The 12,113-nt window shown below is 48.8% G+C and overlaps 1 protein-coding gene across 12 annotated transcripts in view; it reads left to right on the top strand.

Annotated features, from left to right (window-relative positions):
* Window positions 1-12,113, top strand: part of LOC119180142 (japanin-like-RA2) — a 318,672-nt gene that overhangs the window by 286,079 nt on the left and 20,480 nt on the right. For 9 of the 12 annotated variants that reach the window (XM_075868168.1, XM_075868178.1, XM_075868175.1 and 6 more), the window contains one exon: window positions 83-175. The exons of the other annotated variants lie outside the window; for them this stretch is intronic. In XM_075868168.1, coding sequence (XP_075724283.1) covers window positions 83-175 — 93 coding nt within the window. The remainder of the gene's footprint in view (window positions 1-82; window positions 176-12,113) is intronic. 12 annotated transcript variants of the gene reach the window in all.

Below are 12,113 nucleotides of genomic sequence, written 5' to 3'. Positions count from 1 at the left end.
CCGCGTTTTTCTTTCGGTCACACGTGACACCAATCAACAATTCGTTAATGAGTTTGTGTGAATTTTGGATGACATCGCGCAGGTCCGCTGATAAAGATTGGTGCGAAGGAACAGTATCTGATGTTTCGTCAGACATGGAATTACATGCTGCTGACCGAATTGATAGAGTTAAAGAGTAAGTGCCCCTATATACACTTTCGCAATGCAAAAATGAGACATTCTAAAATGTCCATAGCGCAAGATAAAAAATGTGTTGAGTTTCTGCCCAAAATGCTCTCGTAGGTAAAATTAAAATGACTTGGCAAAGAAAACATTCACAGGACCTAGCGAATCGGCTCTCCTTTCGGTAAACTGCAGGGAAAATTTGTACTGCTCGTTGTGCATGTTATGTTTTTTTGTTTATGTGTCACCCACAATGGTATCAGCTGCAAAATTTCTTTCAGTGTAATCGTCATTGTAGCACTCTGCTACTGACCCGAATGTCGTAGAAGGTAGCCGTGGTGGTCACATTTTGCATTAGACATGTAAAATGCATTCTGACTTATTTTTCTACCAAGGTAATAAATAGGGCAGTTGCAAAGTTCTAACGCATAGCTATGGATGAAATATAAGAAAATATATCCTCATTGAGCTTGTAGCGGCGAGAGAAGGAGAGACGTGAGATGACGTCGAAGGCGGCCGATGGGGCCGTGCCGATCTCGCCACTTTATTGCAGGCCTGAAGCGGAGCCACGTCGGCTACCAGCGTCCGCCACGCCAGGCGTGTCAGCTCGTTCTAATTCTCGCGCAGCTCGAGCTCGCGCCAGCTGCGCGAGAGACGCGGCGCGGTGATGGAAAAAATGATGATGGTGATGATGGCACTACAGGGCTCCCCCCCCCCTAGCGCTTTGCGCGATTTTAACGCATATGAAAAAAAAGAAAGAGGGCGACAAATGCTATGTACATGAACGGCAGTCCATAAAGTGTTCCTTTGGCAAGTCCAGTTTGTCAACGTGTAGTGACCATCGGGAACCAGTGGGTCTCTGGTGGGCGACACTGAGAGTTGCGCAGTGGACGAAGAAGTAAGCGCTCGATGGAAAGAAATCCGTAATGGCGGATGGCTCGGTCCCAGAGGTCTTCAATCGTGGAAAGCACCTCCGGCATATCGAGGTCTCGCGCCACTTGTGATGCGTTTCTGTAGGCGAAAGAGAGGCCGTACTCAGTGACGCTGTGAAGCGACGCGTGACTGAGAACGTGCTCAACTGGTGCACTAAAGTGCGGGCTGTAAAGCGTGTCAAACGGGCCCGTGTCGTAGAGGCCGTCGTAGAAGGTGTAGTCACACACGCCGTCCGCAGGCAGCGGCTGCGACTCGTTCGTCGCCGTGCCGAATACGCGGACCACGGGAAATGGCGTCATGGGAGGCTGTGCAGGAAAAACGGGTTCAGTTGTCACCTCAGTCACTGTCGAGGTATTCGACGCTGGTGGACTGGTGGCAGTGCTTGTTCCCATGCTTTCAGTTGGCTCCACAGTGGTTGTAGTTAGGTCGGTTGACTTGACAGACGTCATAGACAGTTCAGTTGGCTGGTCAGACGTCATAGGTAGCTCAGTTGGCTCAACAGATGTCGTAGGCAGTTGAGTTGGCTCCACAGATGTCGTAGGCACTTCAGTTGGCTCGACAGTGGTCGGAGACAGTTCAGTTGTTTCGACAGATGTCGTAGATAGTTCAGTTGGCTCGACAGATGGTGTAGGCAGTTCGTACGCGGGTACGCGTCGCTATTGGCCAGACGAGAGGAAGTCGGGAGGTCAATAACGGGTGAAAGGTCACCTGTGCCAGGCTCCGAGGCGGGCGGCATGGTGGCCGTCATGGAGTCTGGTGGGGCCACGGTTGGTAACACACGTTGCGACGCAGTGACAACCCCAAAGTCGCGGGCCCCTGGAAGCGGTTGGTACGTGAGGCCATTGCGGGCGAGCATTAAGGGCAGGCTCTGGCTCCGCGAAGGCACGGCGCTGGGGCCCGTCGTAGACCACGAAACAGAGACAGGGACAGGGGCGGGGAGCGGGGACGCCGAGTGTGGTCGGCTGCTGGCCGGGTAGGTGCGAGTGGAATGTGGCGAGGTACCCGGCAGGCCATTGCTGGCACCAGTGGCAGGTGGCGGAGCGGCAGGGGGCACCGTCGAGGAGCTGACCAGCAGTTGCGGCGAGGAGGAGGCCGAGACGCCTGAGCTGGTGGTCGCGGAAACGGCGAGGGCCACGGTGTCGCGTGCCGTCGCTTTCGTGGAAAACGTGCAGGTAGCAGGTACGTGTGATGAAGCTCTGCACTGGGGCTCTGAGGGAATGTACCTCTCGGAGGGAAGGTCAGTCGCAGTGGGGGAGGCTTCTACCTCGCGGTCGTGATCAGGTGCAGGAGTGGATGTTTCTGCAACCGGATCAGGTGTAGAAGTAGTCGAAGCCGGGGTACCGAGGTAGCGGTCTATGGAAGGCTGCGGACCGGTTTGTACCTTGCTCTGCGACGCCGGGGAAACCTGCCTGGTGCGGGTAAACGGAAGCGGACGGTATGTGTTGCCGCTGCGGGCGAACACCGCAGTGCAGAGGGCATCGTAAGGCTGCGGGCTGGTGCTTGAAGTGGCAGCGAGATGGCGCAACTCTACCGGTAGGGCGTCGAGAAGATTGGCGTGCATCAGCAGCTGGTCCGTGATGCCATTCACCGCAAGAACGGCGTCGAGCTGCATAAACCATACCTTGGGGTAGGTCGATTGGAACGGCGGCACTGGCGGGCAGAGTTGCGGGAACATGGCAGCGGGCCGTTCGGCGAAGGGCGTGTTCTCCGGGTCACCAATGTAGCGGCGAGAGAAGGAGAGACGTGAGATGACGTCGAAGGCGGCCGATGGGGCCGTGCCGATCTCGCCACTTTATTGGAGGCCTGAAGCGGAGCCACGTCGGCTACCAGCGTCCGCCACGCCAGGCGTGGTAGCTCGTTCTAATTCTCGCGCAGCTCGAGCTCGCGCCAGCTGCGCGAGAGACGCGGCGCGGTGATAGAAAAAATGATGATGGTGATGATGGCACTACAAGCTAAAAGTGAGGTCAGAAGCCTAAAAGTGAGGCATGGTAACTCAAACAGTCTGTGTGCCATTTCCTGGAAAAGTAAGTAGTCTGTCGGTACTTTCCAACACAGTGGTTCTCTAACTTTTGTGACGGGGTAAACGCAGTGGAAAGTGCACCCTTCTCGCGGAGATGCAGTTGAAAATAGAAATATTGTACGATATGCAGTGGAATAATAATAAATTGTGAAGGCACAAAGGAAAGTGCGTAGGCACCCGCAAGACGTGGCCCCACGTTGGGCAAAAAGATCCGTATCGACGCTATAACTAAACCTATATTATGACGTACAAATAAGGGTAATAATCTATCTTGATCATGTGAAATATGCGGTCACAACAGATTAAGAGCTCAGATGCATGTTTTCAATGATTCAGCCATTACAGCCATTACAGATTTAGCCTTCGTACGGCTAGCAGTATGCGTGTTAGAAAATGCGTGTGTATGTTGTACACCTCGGTCATGCACCTTGAATCTATGTACCTTGAGTTTCTTGTTATTCAAGCTTTCTGCATATCGGTAAACATTGGCGTATTACATTTGTTTGAGTGTCAGTGACTAGACACGCTTTGTCACGATGTTGTGTTATTTTCCGTGTATTCCATGTTATTGATGACCGCCCTAATACTCTTTGAAGTTTGTACCCCCCTTACTCAATGCTCTCTTTAAGCTTGTAAGGTATCATAAATAAATAAATAAATAAATAAATAAATAAATAAATAAATAAATAAATAAATAAATAAATAAACAAATACTGCTTAACTAATAGAGAAAGGATTGCGAACGCTTGTGATGTAAGGGTGCGCAGAAAAATACCAGGCAGTGCGATGGCTATTCTCATGTTGTTTGTGCGACCCAATTTCTAGGTTTAAATGTCTGTACACTTTTGGCCATATTTGAAGAGACCTTAAGTTATTAAACAGTTCCTCATTCCTTTAAGGGGCTGGAAAAATGAAGAAAGATTTCATAGAAGTTGTAGATGCTGATTTCTGTTTATAACTGAGTCACCAGGTCGGCAAGGTACAAAGTAGCAAAATAATATAAAAATAGCAAAAAGTAGAACTAGAACCAGTGGCAGTAAAAGTCACCGTAAGTTGCCATGCAAGTTCGATAACCGCTTTCACACTTCTATTTAAATAATTTACGCAAAATGCTTTGCATAAAACTAAATATATTGAGCACAAGCGAATTCACAATTATTCACACAGCAATTCACACACTGCTGATATTACCAATCGGTCCACTGCATAAGGAAGTAGTGTTTGCGTTGATGCAAAAACGATTTTTCACGCAACTTCCATGACTTTTCTTGAAATTACTAGAGATCGCGACAATGAAGTTGAGTCTGCAGCATGATTAGCGGGCTCACGATTACAATTTCTAACATTGAAGCACAACTTGCAGCCACTTCCGCAATTATTCCTTCCTTGATGTATGCAGAGTCACCTTCCGTACCTAAGCGAAGATAATGTTACAAGCTGTACGTAAAATGTCCTGAAGAATTGATAGTTTTGGGGGCGATTTGTTAGGATATTCTCAAGGAAGCACTAACATAATTTCGCAAAATACCACATACCATGGGAATCAGTATCATGCAGGTGCTGGAGGAAGTCGAATGCGGTGCAGTAGTCTTTATTTTTTTAGCCAAGCGTTTCGAAATGAAGCTAAACAAGTGTGCAAATGTCACATGTATGGGCTTGTTTGTCCAACAGTCGTCCAATTTTTTATATAACCATGTAGTTTTTCGCAGTGGCGTAACAATGCCAATAACAACATCGGTATTACCAACACCAAAAGCGGTAAGCAGAAATTTAGCGCTTGTGCTTGCGAAGCTGGTAGTTCTGGCTAGTGCTACGTCGACCAACTTCAGTAGATGGCGCTCACAACAATTGACGCTAACCCAACGTGAGGCTTGTATAGTACGAAGGTAATGATAGAACATTGGAACACATAAAGCATTGGAGCATTGTATTACATGATGTAGTATTGGATATTATATTTATCTTAATATTTGATAAAAAGTGAGCGGAGCTTTTCAGTTCTGAGCAAGCTTTTTTGTATGTTTATGTATGTAATGCATTTACGGAAGCCAAAATAAATATAAATTTCAAGTCTATGCACTTCCGCTCTCCTCAAACAAAAGTGATAGAGTCCACAGACAGCCATAGGAGTGTCCAGTCGAGCTCAATTTGCATGTTATCGCGCCAGCAATGACCAGGAAATACAAGAAAGACTTGTCCTATGCAGAATGCTTGCTCTATAGGGAGAGAGGCTTGTATTACACAAGCGTCACTCACTTTTTCTTGTTTTTGAAGCTGCGGTCACTCCCATCTGAAGAAGTTCTTTTGTAAGAGCAGTGCGAAGCACCAGTTTCCATTAACACATCTTTACCAGCAATTTTGCAATCGCCTGCGGTGATTACAGCCCACGAAAGACGCACTTGATCGCAACAAACTGACGGCTCTAAATAGAGAGACAGCTAGGGTTCAGAGTTCATCGTATGGTTTAATTGTTTAGGCATGTATATTCAGTATTGAATTTATTTATTTATTTTTTTATCTATTTATTGTACCTTTAAGGCTTTCGGCAATACAGAGGGGAGCGGGTTACAGGGTGAAAAAGAGACCACAGTACTAACTAACAAACACAATTCGTAATTATTATAATGTTCACTAATCATACAGTATCAGCCGAGTAAGACGAATATCGCACTCAAAGAAAACATAAATATTGCCACGTTTCATTTCCCAAGTTTTTGTTATCGTCCCAAAACACCACACGATTCCCAGCGCAAACCGCGCCTGCAGTTTTCGAGAAGGTTCCGGACTGTAGTAGATCATTTCGATAAGATCACGCCCACTGTGCGAACGGTACAGGTTGTTCTGGAACCTACGCCACCGCCAGCGATAACGCTAGAACATTCGACAGCAAGAATATAAATGCCGACGCGCTTCGCCGCTTGTTAGTTGTTGATCGAAGGCTGACGCTCCGTTCGCCGCTATCAGTCCGAGACTGCTATATGTGTGAGACTGCTGCTGTAATTGGACTTTCCATTTACCGGGCACAGGTTCGCCCAAATAACCAGTTAAATCCCAACACGAAGTCTCCTGTCTTCGGCCACGTCACGACCCCGTGACAATATTGTAAGATGGCGTCAAGTACACTCAAGACTCTCCTTTATTGACTCGAGTATGTGCCCCACAACCTAAACTTGACTGGTGATGATGAGTATGTACAGATGAAAAGATGGGACGCATAAATATTGCTCACACTTATTTTTCCCGCGCACTTGAGCGGCCGGCCCGGCCAAGACTTAGGCGGGAAAGATACGGCGTACAAAGGGTTTAAGACGTGAATCGTGGACTATCTCGGAGGCACGGTAACGACAGTCCGAGGAACCCTCGACGGCAGTGACAAGGTAATTGACAGGAGATGTTCGTTCATAAACAATGTAAGGTCCTAGAAAGTGTGACTGAAACTTTTCACACAATCCGGGTGTGCGAACTGGTGTCCGAAGTAGTACTCCATCTATAGGACGGAAGGTGACGTCTCGACGAAAGCTGTCATAGCGTTGCTTGCGGTCTTGTTGACTGGCATCCGTGTTGAGTTGAGCACGTTGCCGTGCCTCAGCAAGCCTGGAGACGAAATGTTCTGGCGTAGTCGTCGACGTTTTTGTCATTACAGTGAAGAAAGAGGCGTCAATAGTGAATGTCGGCGCACGACCATAGACGAGGAAGAAAGGTGAATACCCGGTGGTTCGTTGAACAGCGGTGTTGTGTGCAAACGTTACGAACGGCAAGATTTTGTCCCAGTTATCGTGGTTCGGTCCGATGTACATGAATATCATGTCGATTAGAGTCCGGTGGAATCGCTCTGTCAGCCCATTTGTCTGCGGGTGGTAAGCGGATGTGGTCTTATGAACTGTGCCACGTGTTTTTAGGATTTCGTCGAGATTTGTTGACAGGAAGGCCTTGCCTCGGTCACTCAACAACGCGCAAGGTGCACCATGACGCAACTCCTTGGCTTCTAAAAAGAAGGCGGCAACGTCTGAGGCAGAGCTAGTACATAGAGGAGCGGTTTCCGCGTATCGTGTGAGGTGGTCGATGGCTGTGATGATCCAGCGGTGGCCCGCTGGCGTTACGGGAAGTGGCCCGACGAGGTCTATTCCGACAACGACAAAAGGTGTGTCAGGACATGGAATGGGTTGTAATAAGCCAGCAGGAGCTGAAGTTGGTCGTTTTCGGCGTTGACAAAGTGTGCAGGAAGCGACATAATTAGCCACAAAGGTAGAAAGACCAGGCCAGAAGAAACGGCTCCAAACGCGGTTGTAGGTCTTCTGAAATCCCAAGTGTCCAGCTGATGGGTCGTCGTGCAATGCTTCAAGAACTTGTTTTCGCAGCGAACGGGGAAGTACTGGCACCGACCGATGCCCATCCGCATTGTAAGTATAGTGCTGTAGGATATTGTTCTCTAGCTTGAACAGCCGTAGCTGACGACGTAGTCTGGCATAAGGTGAAGAAGGCGAGCCATTCAAGTATCCGATGATGCGGATAAAGTAGGGCTCGTCACGTTGGTACGCGGCAAACTGGGCGCTGCTGTTCAAAGGTGACCCAGCAACTCCCAGGGGTGATAACGTGAGTGAAGAGGAAGCCGCTTGATCACCTGAGGGGCATTGAGGATGCGTGGTTGGAGATGAAAGTGGCAGAAAGCAGCGAGAGAGAGCGTCAGCATCCTGATGCTGTTTGCCGGACCTGTACACAACGTCAAATGTGTACACTTGCAAACGCAGCATCCAGCAACCGAGGTGCTCAGACAAATTCTTCAGCGAGGACAACCAGTTTAGCACATGGTGGTCGGTAACAACATTGAAGTGGCGTCCATACAGATAAGGTCGAAACTTCTGGATGGCCCAAACGACAGCGAGACATTCCTGCTCTGTTATCGGTTTGTTCTGCTCCTCAGGTGTTAGTGCGTGGCTGGCATACGCAACTGCTCTCTCACGGGAAGTATCGTCGCGCTGGAGAAGGACAGCACCGATTCCGTGGCCGCTGGCATCTGTGGGCAGGAAAGTGGGTGAACTCTCATGGAAGCGACGGAGGACGGGGTCTGATGTCAAAGCACGCTTAAGGGCTTGGAAAGCACACTCGCACTCGTCAGTCCACGTGAAATCCGTTCCTGATGTCAGAAGCTTGTGTAACTGCCCCGCAATGGCAGCAAAGTGACGGATGAAGCGGCGGAAGTAAGACGCCAGGCCCACGAAACTTCGCAATTGTTTTTGATTGCGCGGACGTAGAAAACTAATTACGGCAGCAACCTTGTCGGGGTCGGGTCAAACGCCGTCTTTGCTGACAAAGTGACCCAATACTTTGGTGCTTGTGTCGGCGAAGTGGCACTTTTTTGTATTGAGCTGTAGGCCAGCGTTCGAAATGCACGTTAGAACTTCGTCCAAACGTTTAAGGTGCTGAGGAAAAGTAGAAAAATAAATGACGATGTCGTCTAAATAACATAAACAGGTTTTCCATTTGAGACCACGTAAGACAGTATCTATCATGCGCTCGAATGTTGCTGGATTGTTGCATAAGCCAAAAGGCATGACGTTAAATTCGTAAAGCCCGTCAGGCGTCGCAAACGCTGTTTTCTCCTTGTCTGCTTTGCGCATAGGTAATTGCCAATACCCGCATCGGAGCTCGAGGCTGGAGAAATATTCTGCGCCTTGTAGGGAGTCCAGGGCTTGGTCTATGCGTGGCAACGGATATACATCTTTTTTCTTGATCTTATTGGACGCTCTGTAATCAATACAAAAGCGGACAGAGCCATCGTTTTTCCGGACCAACACCACAGGAGACGACCAGGAGCTGGATGAAGGTCGATTAATATCCCGTTTGAGCATGCCGGCGACGTTTTCCTCAATGATTTGCCGTTCCGCCGAAGAGAGACGGTATGGGCGGCAGCGTACAATGGAGCTGCTTTCGGTTTCGATGCTGTGCTCTGCAACGGAGGAGCGGTCCAGAACTTGGCAATGTACATCAAACGAAGGGCTGTGCTTTTGGAGAAGGTCTAAGAGGTCTCTCTTTTGCTCGTCAGTGAGTTGAGGACTTATGGTGTACTTTAAGGTAACAGTGGTAGCCTTGATTTCAGTAGTAGCAGACAAAGGCGGTGATTCTGCGTGAAGATGAACAAGCGAAAAGGGCTCACTGTCAGCGAAGCAGCTCACAGCAGTGCCCTCGGGCAGCATCACTGGCGAAGAAGTTAGATTCAAGGTTGTGACCAATGCTTTACCGTCGTTAAACCGCACCAGACCGGGTGCTATTGTAAGCCCCGCAGGTTTAGAGCGAACTGATGAGCTATGAACACGTCACCGTTAACTATAGTATCCGAAGCGATCGTTAGAAGTTGTTCATCTCCTGGCGAAATGACACAATCAGTGGCAGCAACGAAACGGAAGCTGTATGGATCGACATCGGATCAACTCTCAGTAGCTGACATTTGAAAGACTCGCTGACGACACAATATGAAAGCTGATGCCGAAGAAAGGAAGTCTCATCCTAAAATTACTGTGTGAGTGGACAAAGGAAGTACAAGAAACTGAATGTGGTGAAGGATGCCATCTATGAAAACGCGGACTGTGCGAACACTTGAAGGCTGAATAGGGAGTCCATCTGCGCAACGAAGGGGAGGACCATCGTAGGGCGTCCTAACTTTTTTCAAGCAGGCACAAAAGTCTGTACGAATTACGGAAAGTGATGCGCCTGTGTCCACCAGTGCCTCTGTCTGTATACCTTCAACATACACCAATAAAACATTTGATGGGTGGTCCAGAGGAGTTTGACGCAGTTCGAAAGATGCAGCTTTATCTCCCGAAGCTGCACTGTTCAGTTTTCCAGTTGGCGGTCGGGAATTGAAGTAGAAGGTCGGAGAGGAGAAGAGGAATGCCACATCGGTGAAGGTTAGCGACGACGTGAGAACCAGGAACTGCCAACTGGGTCAAAGTTCTGCGGAGACGGCGAGCGACGTGTGCTGTTCGGATACAGACGACGCTAGGGTGGTCCAGTAGCGTAGAAGTCGTCCCGTTCAAGGTTATCGTAGCTTCGTCGTTCGTCTTTCTGACGGCGTCGGCAAAACATTGATATATAACCACGGATGCCGAATAGAAGCAAGTCGGCCGCGAACTGCACCAGGCGTTGTAAGGCTGGGAAGATGGTCGTGGTGCGAGTGAGTTGAGCGAACCATGTACTTCGGGCGCTGGTAGCTGCATTGGGCTTTGCTGGGGTGCAGGTGTCCTAGCAGTAACCCGAGCATACGTTGGCATGACCACAGAATATGAGCTCGGGACAGGTATGACAGTCATTGAGGCCAGGCTTTGGTGGGGCGTAGGTGTCGTTGCAGCAACGTGAGCATAACTGGGCGTGGGATTCTAACTCGGAGCTGGTGTACCAGTCATCAAGGCCAGTTCCTCCCTCACGACGTCGCGTAAACTAGTAGCGGGTGGCGTGGTTCGGATATCGAGGTAGCGAGGTGAAGCCTGTGCATGAAGTTCCTCGCGGATGATAGAGCGGATCAATGCACGCAGCTCTGTTGTATCATGACTTGAGCTCAGATCAGACATATCAGGTTGTACCCGAGTGGTCTGAGGCTCCTCAAGGCGCTGACAGGTAGCGACAACATCGGCTATGGTCTGGGGATTCTGCACCCCAAGCGCATTAAAAGCGACAGCCGCAACGCCTTTTAACAGGTGGCGCATATGGTCGTTTTCCGCCATATGGTTGTCGATGCGGCGGCAAAGGGCGACAACATCTTCAATGTAAGAAGTGTAAGTTTCGCCAGGGCGTTGAACAGTGCACCAAGCCTTTTCTTGGCGATATCCGAGCGCACCGACGGGTTGGCAAAAATCTGGCGGAGCTGACGTGTAAAGACAGGCCATGTCGGTAAATCTGTGGTATGGTTGAAAAACCACGTTTTTGCGACGCCGCCCAAGTAGAATGCAACGTGGGTGAGTTTCGCAGTCTCATCCTAGTTGTTGATAACACTCACGTGGTCATACTCCTCGAGCCAGTCTTCAACGTCTTCACCCGGAAGCCCTGCGAACAGTGGAGGATCCTTTTGAGGGCTGGTGACCAGGTGAGAAGGGTTTCTTGGCGGTGGGAGTGGTGGCGAAGCTGGCACGCTGGACTGGGCGGCTTGCGACATTACCGAACCCAGGTCGTTTAAGTGGTGGCCTGAACGGAACTTCAGGGATGTGTTCTAGAAGACGCTGGGGTGTCCGAGAACGCGAGAAGACGCAGGAACTGGGCAGCACTCTCTACCACTTGTAAGATGGCGTCGAGTACACTCAAGACTCTCCTTTATTGACTCGAGTATGTGCCCCACAACCTAAACTTGACTGGTGATGATGAGTATGTACAGACGAAAAGATGGGGCGCATAAATAGTGCTTACAATATTAACAAATGCGTGAATTTCGTTGCCTATACAGTATAAGTTGGGTAGGTGAAATACAGTGTCTTACGAAAAGCTGCAGGTTGACTTGAAATGAGATGATGAGATTGACAGATGCAGCATTATTATTATGCCATAAAAATTGCTAAGGTGATGCTAGTTAACACAAACGCTTATTACTTTACAATGTTATTTATTGCTTTCCGAAAGTTCTCATTGTTAATAATACTGACGATATCAGCCCGGAGGTCATTGCAGTCATCTGTTGTGCGAGATATAAATGATTTTGAAAAACATGTGGCGTTACACGCACGAATTCTATCTTTGTCTTGATTATCCATGCGGTGAGATAAGTAATATGGTCGTGACATGAATTCCGTATGCAATGTGGGATGGTGATACAACTTATGAAGAATGATAAGCGAGAGACCTCACGTCGTGAAGCTAAGTGATTCGAGATGCAGATGTGATTTCATTAAAGAGGCGCTAGATTTTGGGTTGTAGTCCCACAGAATAAATCAATAGGAGGTATTTTGGATTCGTTTATTGGATTGAATAAGGTTCGGGAGATAATTGTCCCGTATAGTTGAAGCGTACTGTAGTT

Source organism: Rhipicephalus microplus, chromosome 7, assembly GCF_043290135.1.
Source record: "Rhipicephalus microplus isolate Deutch F79 chromosome 7, USDA_Rmic, whole genome shotgun sequence".
Lineage (NCBI taxonomy): Eukaryota > Metazoa > Arthropoda > Arachnida > Ixodida > Ixodidae > Rhipicephalus > Rhipicephalus microplus.
This window is presented reverse-complemented; position numbering and strand designations above follow the sequence as displayed.